At 51.7% G+C, this 14,706-nt stretch overlaps 2 protein-coding genes across 3 annotated transcripts in view; one reads left to right on the top strand and one right to left on the bottom strand.

Moving 5' to 3' along the window:
• Positions 1-333: 333 nt before the first annotated feature.
• Gal (galanin and GMAP prepropeptide) lies at positions 334-4,312 on the top strand. The gene is made up of 6 exons (XM_021218632.2): positions 334-562; positions 753-833; positions 1,540-1,594; positions 2,583-2,672; positions 3,045-3,122; positions 4,057-4,312. Exons 2-6 carry the CDS (start codon positions 753-755, stop codon positions 4,125-4,127), a joined length of 375 nt encoding a protein of 124 aa, XP_021074291.1. The 5' UTR covers positions 334-562; the 3' UTR covers positions 4,128-4,312.
• A 1,775-nt stretch (positions 4,313-6,087) lies between these two features.
• Positions 6,088-14,706, bottom strand: part of Tesmin (testis expressed metallothionein like protein) — a 19,578-nt gene continuing 10,959 nt past the window's right edge. Inside the window, exons 6-9 of one of the 2 annotated variants that reach the window (XM_021222462.1) lie at positions 11,303-11,393; positions 9,678-9,815; positions 8,693-8,868; positions 6,088-6,967 (exon numbers count right to left, since the gene is read on the bottom strand). In XM_021222462.1, the coding sequence (XP_021078121.1) occupies positions 6,775-6,967; positions 8,693-8,868; positions 9,678-9,815; positions 11,303-11,393 (598 nt within the window). In that variant the 3' untranslated portion in view covers positions 6,088-6,774. The remainder of the gene's footprint in view (positions 6,968-8,692; positions 8,869-9,677; positions 9,816-11,302; positions 11,394-14,706) is intronic. The other variant, XM_021222466.1, reaches the window with a different exon arrangement.

Here is a 14,706-nt window from a genome sequence, read left to right as displayed (position 1 = left end):
GCAAAACAGGAGTGAAGGACCCTGGTAGGGAAGCTGCAATCACATCCAGGTACAAAGCAGGACCTGGGAGTTTGATTTCTGAGGAGGTGTCTGTGGCTGCCCTTGCTTAGGCTCTGGGGTGGTCCATTCCAGCCCAGCCCTGGGAAGGAGAGCAAGACCTCCTGCAGGTCTCGGGACGGGAGGTGTCCGGACTCACTCTTGTGTGAGTACCAGGCGGAACAGCGGTGAATGACTCTGTGATGCAGGGTTGGCCCGGTCTGGGACTGTGGGTGGTCCTCTCCTGAGCCCCGGGAGCGAGAGCGGTTCCGGTCACAGCGGCCCTTGGGACTCGCAGGAGGCGGCGCTGAGCGGGTGACGCGGCAGCTCCCACCAGGCATAAATAGCGGCGGCAGCACCGGCTCCTGCCGAGGACACGTCGAGGGATCCTCGTGCGCTTCCTCACGCCGCTGAGCTGTGCCATGCAGTAAGCGACCATCCAACCCGCCACTCTTCGCCACGCCCGGACCAAGAGACCCTTGAACCTGCACTGACCAGCCACGCCCGGTTCTCACCGCTGCTCAAGGTACCCGCGTCTCACCGAGGCTTGCCAGGCCCTAGTCCTCCTGCGGTTGGCTCCCCATCGTTGCCCCTGCCACCGCTCACAGCTCTGTCCCCTTCACCCTTCCTCCCACTCCCACGGCCAAATGCCCTCAGACGTGTGCGTGTGCAGGGCTGCTGAGGTGGTGTCAACTCATCCACTTCTTTCCTTCCAGATGGCCAGAGGCAGCGTTATCCTGCTAGGCTGGCTCCTGTTGGTTGTGACCCTGTCAGCCACTCTGGGGCTTGGAATGCCAGTAAGTACTGGGGGACAGTCAACTGGTAAAGAGGACTAAGGGTGTCAGACCTGAGGATCTGCCTAAAACAAAGGATGTTTCATTGTCCTCCACAGCAGGGGTTGCAAGTATGTGTGTGTGTGTGTGTGGGGGGGGTGCAATTGTCCCTGAAGTTGCTGGAGGTAGGGAGGGTTCCAGGAGAAGGGCTGAGGACCATCTGAACCAGGCTCAAAGTGGTTCCATTCATGAGCAGGTGTAGGGGGCCCAGGTTTGTAATGCCAGCACTCAGGAGGGAGGTGGAGGCAGGAGGATCAAAAGTTCAAGGCTGACCTCCCCTACATATAGAATTTTAGGCCAGCTCGGGCTATATAAAGTGCTATCTCAACAGAACAGCAAGGAAAGACCTCCCATTTGCTGGCTGAAGCCTGTGGTAGACAAACCTTCCCTGAAGCCTGGGAGGGCTGACAGCTCAACCCTCAGCCCTGGGGTTGCTCCGAAGTAAGCCTGTCACTTGGCTCTGAAGACAACCCTGGGGGTTATCAGCTGCTGAGCCCTGGTCTGACTTGAGCATTAGTGGACCCAGTAGTGTGTTCAGGTCAAATGCAGCCACTCCAGGCAGCCTGGATGCCCCAGTTTCTGCTGTGTTGTGTTGGGGAGCCAAGCACAGGCTATTCTGCTCCTCAGCCCAGAGACCTAGGCTGTCTGACCCTGTGTCATCCTGTTTTAGGCAAAGGAGAAGAGAGGCTGGACCCTGAACAGCGCTGGCTACCTTCTGGGCCCACGTGAGTGATGCAGGCTGGATGCTGAGGGTGGAGTGTGTGTCCTGATGGGACTATGGGAGCCAAGCACTGTTCTCAGAGCCCATTTACTCTCAGATGCAAAGAAGCAGGGGACATTCCCATGTGGCTTTGGGGACTGTGGGTTTCCATTAGCCTAACCCACTGTCAACTTAAAATACCTGCTGCATTGTGGCTGGTGGCAGGGGTGTGTGGGGGGGTGCTTTCTCATTCCCGAAAGGCCAGATTCTTCCAGGCATCCACTCTTCTTATTCATAGCGAATGAGCTCATTCCCGGGGTCTCCTGCCATCACCCACAGTAGCCTCCTGGGAACCCCAGCGCCTATCCTCCTGCTGTCTAGGCAAAGCCTCTGAGAGCTTGCTCTGGCCCGAACTTCTTTTCCTTCCCACTGCAGTGAGAGGGGAAAGGCCATGCTTGAAGACAGAAGTGCCAGTGCTACCACCACCACCACCACCACCACCACCTATGCTCCCCGCATGCCCTGCCCCCTAGTTAGTGTCCTGGATGTTTGTGACTTGCATTAATGCCTTCAGATGTGAACTATCCCAAAGGAGGAGACCAGGAAGACAGAGGCTCCCTCCTGAGAGCAGCCTAGGCTCTGCCTTTAAATTTACATGCACAGATGGATCTGAGATGCCTGTCTGCCTTAAGTACTCACTCATGGTCCCCAGACACATCCATCCAGCTCCTGTCCCCAGTCCACCAGAACGGAGGGGACCGTGGAGAGGGGGCCTGTCTCCCCAGAGTCTGCATGAAGCCATGTGTTCCTGCTGCAGATGTGTGTGGTCATCCTTTAAGAAACAAAACCTGACTAGCGCCCTGTGCAGCGCCCCCTGGAGACACTGCTATCCTCTGCTGGGCTTCCACACTTTTGGCTTTATGCTGGTGGCCTAGCTGTGTGGGGTCTTCTCCTGGGGTTGGAAATGGGATGCGCCACAGTGACAGATGGCTTCCTCTCTGGTCTGCAAACAGATGCCATTGACAACCACAGATCATTTAGCGACAAGCATGGCCTCACAGGCAAGAGGGAGTTACAACTGGAAGTGGAAGAAGGGAGACCAGGTAAGGTCTGAGTCCCAAATGTAAATGCCATCATTCCTGGGACTCCCAGGTGCATGTGGCCACACGGTGTGGCACCCACCACCCTCCTGCTCCAGTCATAGCCTAAGGCTGCCCTAGCCAGGTCTGAGAGCCTGTAGCCTCACACACCTCTCAACTGCCAGGACTGGGGAGCAAAGTTTTGGGGCATACAGCTACAACAGGGGCATGGCCACAGAAGCCCCTGGGAGAGCTGGCCCAGACCCAACACCCCAACTTCTCTAGAAAGGCCCTGGATGGCCTTAGGATGTCCCCACACTCTCAGGCAGCCTCCCTGGCCTTTGAGGAGGGTGGCGAGGAAGCAGGCGGTGAACACTCTTCTTTTCCATTGTCTAGGAAGTGTTGATGTTCCCCTGCCTGAGAGCAACATTGTCCGCACTATAATGGAGTTTCTCAGTTTCTTGCACCTTAAAGGTATGGGAGTGATTTTTATCTAAAATGGAGTCTTGGGCTGCAGCTCTCCTTAGTACTGTCAGGAAAAAAAGTGAAGGGGGACCATCCATTACCCTATGCACTATGTTAGGACTGAGGCTACTCACGCTCGAGCATCCTGTGCTGGGGCTGATGTGGGAAGAGAGTGAAGCTTTGGACAGGTCACCCGCCTGACCCCTATTTTTGGCATAGTCTTTTTAGGGTGTTCCTCAAGCCAGGTTCTGTGGGGCCATGAGAAGCCATACTGTGTCAGCACAATGCCTGATAGGTCAGCTCTGGAAGGATGCTGTTTCCTCGCTGTTTCTGCCCTTTCAAGAGGAGCTCAAGAGCAGGAGATTAAAACCCGGGGTGTGTGTGTGTGTGTGTGTGTGTGTGTGTGTGTGTGCAGGGTGGAGGAATGGCCCAGTACTTGAGAGCATTTGCTGCTCTTCCAAAGGACCCAAGTTCAGTTCCCAGCATCTATGTCAGGTGGCTTACAACCTCCTGTAACTTCAGCTTCAGAAGATCTGATATCCCCTTCCTGCTTTGTGGGCGGACACATACACACACACAACATATAAATGAAATCTTTATAAAAGTGAAACCATCCATCATCTAGATGGTGCTAGAGTCTTCACTCCCAGACCCCAGGCCTCCGAAAAGCCTCTAGGGCTCTCCAGAAACCTCCGCATGGCTGTTCTTGCAGAGGGCACCACAGCTCTGCTGGGGGTTTTGAGCTTCCATTTAGTGTTGCTCTCATGAGAAAGTGTTCTTGGATACCATCTTCACACTTCCAGTGGCCTGCCTTCTTTGAAGAGTGGACAGTCCTTCAGATGCTGTCCCCAAATCAGGGTGCCCACAGTGAGAACACGCCCCTCTCCATAGCTATTGCAATTCGATTTTCTCTCACACTAACTACCTGACTGCTATTCTTTAGAGGCCGGGGCCCTCGACACCCTGCCTGGCATCCCCTTGGCCACCTCCTTAGAAGACCTAGAGAAGTCCTGAGGCCACGCCCACTGTGCACGTGTGTCCTGTGCTGGAATTTAAAGTCATTCTAGGCTAAGAAGAATCTTCTGACAACTCCTCAAGCCAGTCCTCTGTTCTCTGCTTTGAAGCTGTGTTATAATTAAGATGTTTTGATTGGAGTAATTATATTGTGTGACATAATAAAAACTAGCAAGTATCTGGGACTGTTTGGCTCTCCTATGCTGCAGGCTATCGCTTTCACCTCCAGTGTGGTTGTTTATTGTACTTTGTATATGAGTGTGCACGTGCACAAATGTACCTTGTGCAGTGAACTCAGATCCACGGGAGTGGCAGTAGGTGCTTTTACCTGCTGAGCCATCTCTCTGGCTCCCGTAGTATGTTTTAAAAGGTCAGAGTAGTCATCCACCCATGCAGCAGGTAAGGTTTAAACCCGAATTCCACAAGGGCTGCAGGGCACCCACCTGTCAGCTCTTGCTGCACCCAGGAACAGTTGTCGGCTGCTCAGCTCGGTCTGATGCAGCTGTCTAGTGTGCTGCTGAGGCGAACAAAGGCACAAGTGGGTATACAAGCCCACCTGCAGAGACAGGATGAGCTGGCACGAGCAGAAAGCAGATAATACCCGATCAGAGAAGAACCCAGGTGACAGGAGAGCCAGGTACCCACATGAGCCTTACCTCCTGTGTCTCCCTGGCTGGAGGACAGGCCGCTAGCACTGGCCTCACCTGGCTGCCTATGTGGGTCTCTCTGCAGAACAGGGGAGACTAAAGGAGTCCACAGAGGCTCTACCAAGGGTGAATCCAACCTCATAGTGAATGCAACCCTACTTCCCAGTCCCTTTACTCTCTCTCCCACAATTAACTCTGACTTGAGCACTTAACTTTGACTCTGGACCCTGAGGCTTACAGAAAACAGATTAGGGCCCTGCCGAGTGTCAAGGTGGGTCTGAAGGCCATATTGTGCTTCAAAAAGAGTCCCCAGAAGGATGGCACCTGGGCTGTCAGCCAGCCCCCAGTCTGAAGCCTACTCCATACGGCACCCTCCTGGCCTAGTCAGCCCCCAGCCTGAAGCCTTCTCCATACAGCACCCTCCTAGCCTTGCTCCCTCTTCTGTAGGGCATAAGCATCATGTGTCTCTATCCCCAATTCTCCAAGCTAGCAACTAGGCCAGCCTTGTCTCACCTCAGCCCTCCCACCTGTCCCTTTCAATGTCTGACCCACAGTCCAGGGGTCTGTCATGACCACCTTGTTAAGTGGCAGTCTTCCTTCTCCCTGGCTTCAGTGGTGGGGAACCCTAACAGAAAGCTGTCACTCTAGTTCTGGGGAGCAAACCATCTCATCAGAGTCTCCTGAGCTCTAGGCTCCTGCAAGGCTATTAGTACCAGGGTTCCATGAGTTCCTGCAGACATTGCCATGGCAACCCAGCCTCTGGGTCAGCAGTGCACAGTTGTCCAGTCACCCCTTACCATCTTCCAACTTCTCTGGATCTGTGCTTCATGCTGTGTTTCTGCACATGTGCCAGTGCAAAGGCATGTGTGTACAGGAGGCACATGTGTACAGGAGCTGCCCACTGTCTTTGGAGCCAGGTTCTGTTCCACCTGTGATTTGCCAATAAGGCTGTGCCAGTGAGTCCCTCGAGCCTCCTGCCTCTGATTCCCCAGTACTGGGGTTACAAAAGCCAGTGTATGTTCCTTTTGCTTTTGTGTTTGCGGCTGTGGGGGTGGGGTAGGGTGTTCATCTTTAACACAGATTCTGGGTTACACTCTGATCCTCAGGCTTGCGCTGCAAGCACTTTACTGCAGCGCCATCTCCAGTCCTCTCCTTGTCAGTGAGCTTCTGGCTTCCCGCAGCCTCCAGCCAGGGTCAGTTTCCTAACTCTCCAAGTGATGAGGTGGCAGTGCTGTCAGACTCAAGAAAAGACAGAGTCTCTGTGGAGTCCAGAATGGGTATTGAGAGAAATATATTTTCAGCTACTAACCAACTGGGAATCTGGAAAGGTTTATTCTCACAACAAAACACAAAGTGTGGGCATAATAAGCCACCTCACCTGCTGGTGTCTGAGGTCACTGTGACTGGTCTGCAGGCGACCGTGCAGCAGTAATTATGGAGAAGAGGGTTGGACAGGAGACAAGTTTTCTCACTTCTAGCAGAAATACAGAAAAAAAAAAACCCGCAAAAAAAAAAAAAAAATCCAAACAAACCCAGCTCTAACCCGACCCCCCTCCCACATATCCTGTCACAGGCCTGGCCTGGAAGACCCCTGATGGCCACCTGACTTGCATGTGATTTGGGCAGAGTCCACCTGAAGAAAAGCCTAGCTCTCTAACTTGAGGCAGGCTCATAATAACTTGAATGGAGGTACTACTAAGCAATTTGAAAGCAAACATATAACAACAAGCAGAAAGTCACCCTCTTTTTATGCAGGGCAGGGAGTCCCCAGAAGGCCTCCCCAGGGACAGGAGGGCCAGTGTCCATCCCCAGGGCAGTTCTGCCTGTTTGCACTTTAGGATACCTTGAGCAGGCTGGCCAGAACCAGGCAGATCACTCAGACCTCACAGCTGACCTGGCCATGATACAGGGCCTCAGCTCCTCCCTGGGCACCAACTTCCTTGGTGCAGACTCCCCGGGCCGAGGCTTGCCACAGGCATTCCCCTTTACCAGCTTGCACGCTACTCAATTTTCAGCCCCTTGGACTTGAACTCGATGTGGAGAATCTGCGACAGGCACCTTCCAAACTCCTCCAGGACCATCTGCTCAGCCAAGCTTGGGGAACAGCGCTCCTGCTCCGCTTCCTCACCCTGGGCCAGCAGGCAGGCACATGTGGCCTCCACTACTTCCCAGGAGATACAGGAGAAGGCCTGCCTGGGGAGAGACACAGCTACTCAGCGGCACCCAATCACTCTAGTCAACGGCTCTGTAGAGAGGTTACCTACATCACCTCCCCCTCAAGGCCCAGGAAACATCTCAGAAGACCTCTACAGGACTGGATCTTTCCATACCCTAGAATGGATGGGGGAGGGGCTCATGAGGCCCCAGCACTCTCTGAGGAAAGATTGGTAGCTAATGGCTGCTGGGGTAAACTGCCCATGCCCTAGTAAATAACTACCCCATGCACAGATGAGAAGCCCTAAGTAAACACAAAGTCACATGCACACACACAAATGCCAAAAGGAGGAAAAAGGAAAAACCAGAGGAGGAGGAGAGCGAGTTTGAGAGAGGGATCAGAGGGATGGAGTCGGGGAAGAGCTAGCAAGAGGGGGATTAGGATCACAACACATAGTATATGCACGTGAAATTGCTTGGGGGAAAAAGCTATGTATGTCCCTTTCTGGTAATAAAATAGGTTTTATTTGAGCAAAGCCCACTGGCCCATGCCTGTGACCCAGTTTGGAATAGAGGGAGAGATGCTGTCAGCACACCAGAAATAAATACATACATAAATAAATAGAAGAAAGCATGGGGCTGGACTTTGGGGAGCAGCAAGGGATCCCCCCATCCTGGCAGAGTCTACATGGCTCAGTGTAAGGCCACTGCTAGACCCAGAGGCTCATGTGCTTTGGTGGCAAACCCACAGGTCACATAGGCTTGGCAATGTAGGACTGACTCCCAGTGTACAGTTGCCCTCAGTTCCCTGCATAAATCAGCAGATGAGAGCTGGCAGTGTGACAGCCAGAGTGGGGGTCTGCTTGTCCTATTTGCAGGATACCAGGAACTGCAACGTACCATGGGCTCTGAGATTCTGCCGTTACACCTGTGGGCGTACCATGAGGACACCTCACCCTGGGAAACCCAAGAAGTATGGCTCGGGCTGGGCTTCTTAGGGCTCGGCATTTCCTCTCTGAGCTCTGGAGCAAGGATGCTTACCCATCCAGCTATGAGCAGGGCTCACATTCAAACAACCTCGGAGAAGGCTGGCCCAGGACAGGGAGAGCATCATCATGGAGGATGCAGGCTTGGTGGAAGCGCTTCTCTCCTCTCTAACTGAATAAGCCTGAGTTTGGCTTTGCAGAATGAAGTTGGTTCATTTGTGACATCCCAGTGACTAACTGCTTGGCACTTAAAGGAATGTTCTTTCTTTGGTTGGTTAGGTTTTGGGAGGGTGTGTGAGTGTGTGCACATGTGTGGTGTATTTGGGGTAGTTTGAAATAAATATATATAATTGAGTCTTTGGGATTACAGGCACCTGGCCACCCACCCATGCTTCACTCTCAGGCTTGCAAAGCAAGGCTTTACCATTGAGTGGTTAGCCCAGATGGCCCTCTATAGGATAGAGTCATTCACTGACCTGGAGCTCATCAATTGGCTTACCTGGCTAGCCAGTGAGCCCCGGGGATCCTGTTTCCATCCCCAGTACTGGGATCACTGGCATAGGCCATCAAGCCTGACTTTTTATATGAGAGCTAAGATTTGAACTCCTGTCCTCATGATTATAGAGCAGGCTACCTTAACCACAGTAGCTACCTGGCACACTGGGTTTCCATCTTCCTGTCCCTCCTGTCCCCTGTAGCCCTGCAGACTCCAGCTAGTACAGATGTGGTTTCTAAGCCTCCCTTGGAATCACTCCACCTAACTGTTCAGAGCACTTACCTATTTTTTCTCAGTTTTGGAGGTCCTGAGAACTTGGCTGGGGACAGATGGTGGCTGCTCTCAAAGTCACCAGGCTCCATATAGTGGGGTGTGCTCATCAGCATTTTTCGTTCTGGACTTTCTTCATAGTTTTTGCAAGCAATGCATTTGCAAATGGAAGAACACATGATTTTGGCCTGATGATAAAAAAAAATGCTTTGATGAAATCAGGTTTTCCCCCAAGCCACCCAGCACTCACAGCTGCTTGATCAGATTAGTTCAGATTAACACTAGAGGCTGTTCACCAGGGAAGGAAGCAGACATGGCAGCATTAGTGAATGGCCATAATCCAAGTGCTCTGGAGGTAGAGGCACGAGACATAGATTCAAGGTCAGCATCCTTGGCTAGGGATCATGTTCTAGGCCAGCCTGAACTGAGACCTGCCTATAAATACAAAATCATGTCTTAGTTTTGTTTCTTGATGCTGTGGTAAAATACCCTGAACAAAAGCAACTCAGAGGAGAAATGGCTCGTTTCAGCACACAGATCAAGGCTACAATTCAGCATGGAGAGGAAGTCAAGAAGATAGGCGCTTGAAGCAGCTGGGATTCACAATCAGGAAGCAAGGAGGGATGAATGCTGCTGCTGCTGCTGCTGCTGAGCTCCCTCTCTCCATGTACACAGTCCAGGAATGAAGCTAGGGAATGGTGCTGCCCCTAGTGGGCAGGTCTTTCTTCCACCTCACCATAATCCCCATAACACATCCAGAGGACTGTTTCCCAGGTGACTCTAGACCCTGCCAAGGTGACAGTTAAGTCTGACCAAGACATCCCTTAGAGGCCTGTTTTCTAGTGGCTCTAGACTTTGCCAAGTTGACAGCACCCTATCATCATCACATGGGGAAGGATGGACAGGGATTGTGCATCCCTTTTTACATTACAGCAAACATCTTCTAACCACAAAGCTACTTGGATGTCTCTGGTTATTCCAGGAAGCTGGCACTTGCCTCATAGCACTCACAGTAGTTCTTCAGGCAGCCTGAGCGCTTACAGTTGCACCCTTTGCTGTGTCGAAGCTTAGCAGCTCCCAGCCGGCCTTTCCCCATTTTTGGTTGGAAAGCTTCAGGATTTCTATCAAGACACGTCTAAGAGAGAATATGAAAACCATCAGGAGATGCATAGGAGCCAGAAGCAAGGAAGGCTCTGTACAAGGGAAGACCGTGCAGGGGAAGCCACTGAGGGAGCTAGGGTCTCAGGACATGCCAGAGGCCTCGAGGCTTCTGTGCAGCTATGCCTCACCTCACACAGAACTGTGATGGTGGCTGGGTTCTAGCAGCACTGAGCCCCTTCTCTGCATTTGATAGCTCACCATATGTACTGTAGGGACTAGCACATAATAAGGATGTAAAGAAAGCCAGGGCGCCCTCCAGGAATGCCTTGCACTTTTGCCTGAGGCAGGTGAGGCCATGGCATAGTAAACTGCTCACACCAGCACCTAGCCATCTTTCTCTCTGATGCATGCTGCCTTTCATTTCATCCTGTGGGCAAACTTAGGAACTTAGAACTGTAGGGGTATCTGGTAGACAGTATGTTCATGGCCCAGAACAAGGGCACAGCCAACATGACTCCTCCCACTGGAAGGGACCACTAGTCTTCCCCTATGGTGTGTGGCATCTGTATTCACCTAGCTGGCACATGCACCACCCCACCACTGGTTGTGGCAGGTTTTGTCTGTTATGAACCAAGCTGCCGGGAACTTGCTTGGCAAGTCTCTGGGAGGATTTCCTCCAGCCTCCATTGGCTATGTGTTAGGGAGGAGCAAATTGGGTGACATCTAGGCAAACATTTAGCTGACAGTGTCTGCTAGTCATTTCTCAGAGTAGCACTTTACCAAGCTGTGTTCCTATCCCTGGCACACGAGAATCCTGATCTCACACTAACGGATCATCGCACTCACTGCTACATAAAAAGAACAATCGAGTCACACTAACAGACTGCCAGACTCACTGCTACATAAAAAGAACAATCAAGCTCTGCAAAGCTCAGGGCCATGGCCTTCTCCTGTCCTCCGGGTCTGGCCAGATCTGAATTGGTAAGATACTTCTAACTGATATATCTACAACTCAAGAGGAGGAAATAAACAGTTCTAGCAAGGGAGATAAAAGGCAGACTGACCAAGCCTCAGAGTCATTTCTGCTCCACTGAACAGGATACCCTCCAGCCTTAGCTGATGGCTCTTGAGGGCCCTGGAAGTGTCTCTCTGGAGAAGCTGCCAGGCCCAGCCTAGCTATCCCTCCCATCCCCTGGTCCCTGAGCCCAAAGGAAGGCACAGATACAGCCGGCAGCTGACTTGAGAAATCTTGTACCTGAAACTAAAGGAATGGCAGTTTAGAGACTGTGAGGTCTAACCAAGTGCTTCCCATCCTCGGGGGATACAGTGTACCGCCCCACCGGGCACCGTCCAACCATAGCTATGAACCTAGAGCTGAGACAGACTATGCAGCCTTGAAGTGCCCAAGTCTGCTGGGTACCACTACAGTCTTGGTCACTGTGCCTGTCTACGCCTCTGCCTGAACTGAGCTCTGGAGAGCATTCACAGACAACACTGGCAATGCTCTGTCAAGTGCATTACCTTAATGGCTTTGAAGCGCTCGAGCTCATGGCGCAGGTTGTTGCAGCTGCAGCTGTTGCAGAAGTCCCCGCTGGAGAAGCAGTCACAGTACCTGCGAGGGAGAGCTCACTGAGTCGTGCACAGGCAGCCTGAGGTGAGAGCACGCATACAAGGACCAGGTGACTTAGTTTAGGGGTTTCCTTTGGACTTTTTATATGAAAATTAGAATTGGAAGCAAGGGTGTGATGTCTTCTAACTACTAACACAGAAAAAAGACAAACTAGTACAGCCACTGGCTTTCAAAGGCACTCTGAAGCACTACCTTCCTGGAAGACATGCCGCCCACTGTCACTCCACTGCTCTCTGCTCTTCCCCACTCTCTCTGGCACAGCAGCGAGTAGACCCCAAGCTACTTCCACCAAGCTGTCACCACAGCTTCTTCTGGGCAGCACTGTTCCCCTCGACCAATAGTCCTGACCCATCAAGTCACGTTGGCATAGCAACATCAGTGGCAGCAGGGAGAAACTGAGCATGGCACTCTTGTGGCTCTCAGGCTCCGCACCATGAGTATCTAGGGATTATGGTACAAGGCACAGGCATCCTCTGCCATCAGTCTACTCCTATTGTTGCCTGGGAAACCTCATGGACAGTCACTACCACTTGAATGTTGAGTTCCCTTTGTCAGTGAAGTACCAGTGAATGCCGAATCGTGTGCGACAGTTGCCACCTCTAGGTCTACATTACTCCAGGGTGGCTGATGGCAATGCTTTCTGGGTCATCCTGCTTCAGTTATTATGGAGAGGTAAAAACGGTGTTCGAGGACCTGCCTGTGATGTCCTGTGCCACATTTCCTTCAGAGGCAGCAGACCTGACTGGTTGAAACCTTTTGTTGTCCAACTTGGGAACCACAGCCCCAGGGGAAGTGAAGATACTCCCCAAAGTGCCAAGCCACAAATAATTCCTTCAACTAACTCCTCACTGGTAAACTTCACAGGAAAATGCAGCCACAGGACACAAGGTGAGCAGGTAAGCAGGAACTCCAGAAAGCAACAGAGATTCAGACAAGCTGGAGCCTTGGATGTCAGTGCCGTGAGCTCCAGACTCCAGATGACCCAATCTCCTAACATGGGCAAGAAGGAATACAGGCCTATCACCTGTCACCTGTCACCCAGCTCTCAGGAGAGCAAGGTAGGAGGATCAGGAGTTCAAGGCCAGCTTGAGCTGTATGAGTCCCTGTCTCAAAACACTGCCAGGCCTGACACTCCCAGTACTTGGAGACAGAGGCAGGTGGATCTCTGTGAGCTCTAGGCTGGTAAGACCTACATGGTGAGTTCTAGAACAGACAGGACTACAGGGGTACCATGTTTCAAATTCTCCAAAACCAAACCACCAAACTCAAAAATCCTGCTCTGCAGACTGTTTACAGTCATTGTGCAAACTGGCTCCAGTTTTGGATTGTGCCCCATCAAGGAAGATACCTTCAGCCCAGTGAGAGGCCCCTTCTTGTTCCGTGAAATGGTGGGGTAAAGATTATTGAGGTTGGCATGGCTGCTCATCCAAACTGCTGCCACAGAAGTGAGCCTCACACGAGGAGGCAGCCCTGGGTACATTATGAAGTTAAAGCACTGCTCCAGCATATTTATAAGGAACTCAGGCCTCCATTACAGTCCACTCCTTGACCCCCACTTCACATCCGATCTGTAGCTGTGCCCACCTAGTTTCTGTTCTCACCCTCACTTTTCTGCATCAAGCCAGACTCAATCCAATGTTTGCAGTCAACACCAGTCTTCAGTATTATTTTATAAAAGAAGTATCGCACTCATAACCTATGCTAGCCTCATGCCCACTCTGTAGCCCAAGATATTCTCAAAACTGTGGCAACCCTGTCTCAATCTCCCAAGTACGGGGCCCTGACTGTAAGCCCCATTCCCAGCCTCCAGCAGTGTTTTCAGTTTTGCTCTGGGTAAAAGTGTAGAAAGCACTGCTGTCCCTGCCCCATGGTGGACCTCCCTCAGCAGGAGCTCTGCAGTGAAAAGATCATGAATGTGCAGCCATCAATGCCAGCCCACGTTCACTGTACAGCTTGCCCTGATTCCCCACCCCTTTCCCTGGCCTGAGACTTCTGGGAGGGAGGCTCTGCATCCTGGGGATAGAATTATTTACAGAAAATTTCAGTATGGATCATGTTAATCACCAGGCCTTCAGGGACAGAGTGTAAGGTGCCATATCACAGAAGAGGCAGAGAACACCAACCAAACCATGGCCCTGAAGACTGGATACCTGGTGTCAAGCCTGAAGTCACCTGGCCAGTCACCTAGCATGGCCTTGTCTGCTGGTCTGGGGAAAGTGTCAGACCATGACTATGGAGCGCTAGCTCGGGGTGCAGCTGGCCTACACTCCACTGACTCCCACCCAGTCTTAGGACCCTCATCTTGGAAGGAAAGCATTTAATTTCAGAACAGGGATTTGGTGCAGGTACATGGATGGCTCTTTAGACTTTGTGTCCCGTAAGCTCAGAGTTACTCTACAAAGGTTAAAAAGGAAAATGTCTTCAGATGGTTGGTCTGGAAAAAGAATCCTGTGTGTTTATATGTGTACATAATAGACGGTGATCAAGAGAGGGAAAGACACATGGAAGCAGAAGGGGACCACCAAGAGGGAATTGGGGGACAGAGGAGAGCAGTGGTAAAGAGTAAGAATACAGTGTTATGTGTGTGAAAATGCCACTGCAAGGCCCATTAGTTCGTATGCTAGCTAAAAATAAAATAAAATAAAAATACAATAAAAGGAGAATGAGCTCTAAAAGCTGGACAGGTAGCAGCCACTAATAAGTGCTTCTAAACACATCCAGTGTAAGATGGGGCAGGTGTGTGTGTGTGTGTGTGTGTGTGTGTGTGCGCGCGCGCGCGCACATGTCAGGTCCAGCAAGGGTGATTCCCACAGCCACCTACTGTTTTGCAGTCTTCCCAAGGCTCCACCTCTGAGCTTAGGCCTCTGTTCCTCTAAGTGGGATTTCTCACCAAATCTGAACACTACAAAGTGGGCATCACAGAGCTACAGACAGGGCCTGGAGAGATGGCTCAGAAGTTAAAGTGCTTGTCATCCAAGCATGTGGACCTGAGTTCCAACCCCAGGTCCCACACAAAAAGCTGGGTGTGCTGCCACACGCCTGTAATCCTAGCACGGGGAGACGGGGATGAGTGAATCCCTGGCCTCGCTGACCTCATCGACCAGCTAATCTGTGTGTCTTCTTTATTGTGTTCCACCTTATTTTTTTAAAGTATTTGATATGTATCTCAATGTAGATTATGTGTATCATGTGCATGGAAGGCCAGACGACAGCATCAAATCCTCTGGAGCTAGAGCTTCAGCACTTGTCATCTGCCTGGTGTGGTCCTGAGGACAGAAGCCAGATCCATATGCAA

This window comes from Mus pahari, chromosome 1 (genome assembly GCF_900095145.1).
Source record: "Mus pahari chromosome 1, PAHARI_EIJ_v1.1, whole genome shotgun sequence".
In the NCBI taxonomy this organism is placed as follows: domain Eukaryota; kingdom Metazoa; phylum Chordata; class Mammalia; order Rodentia; family Muridae; genus Mus; species Mus pahari.
This window is presented reverse-complemented; position numbering and strand designations above follow the sequence as displayed.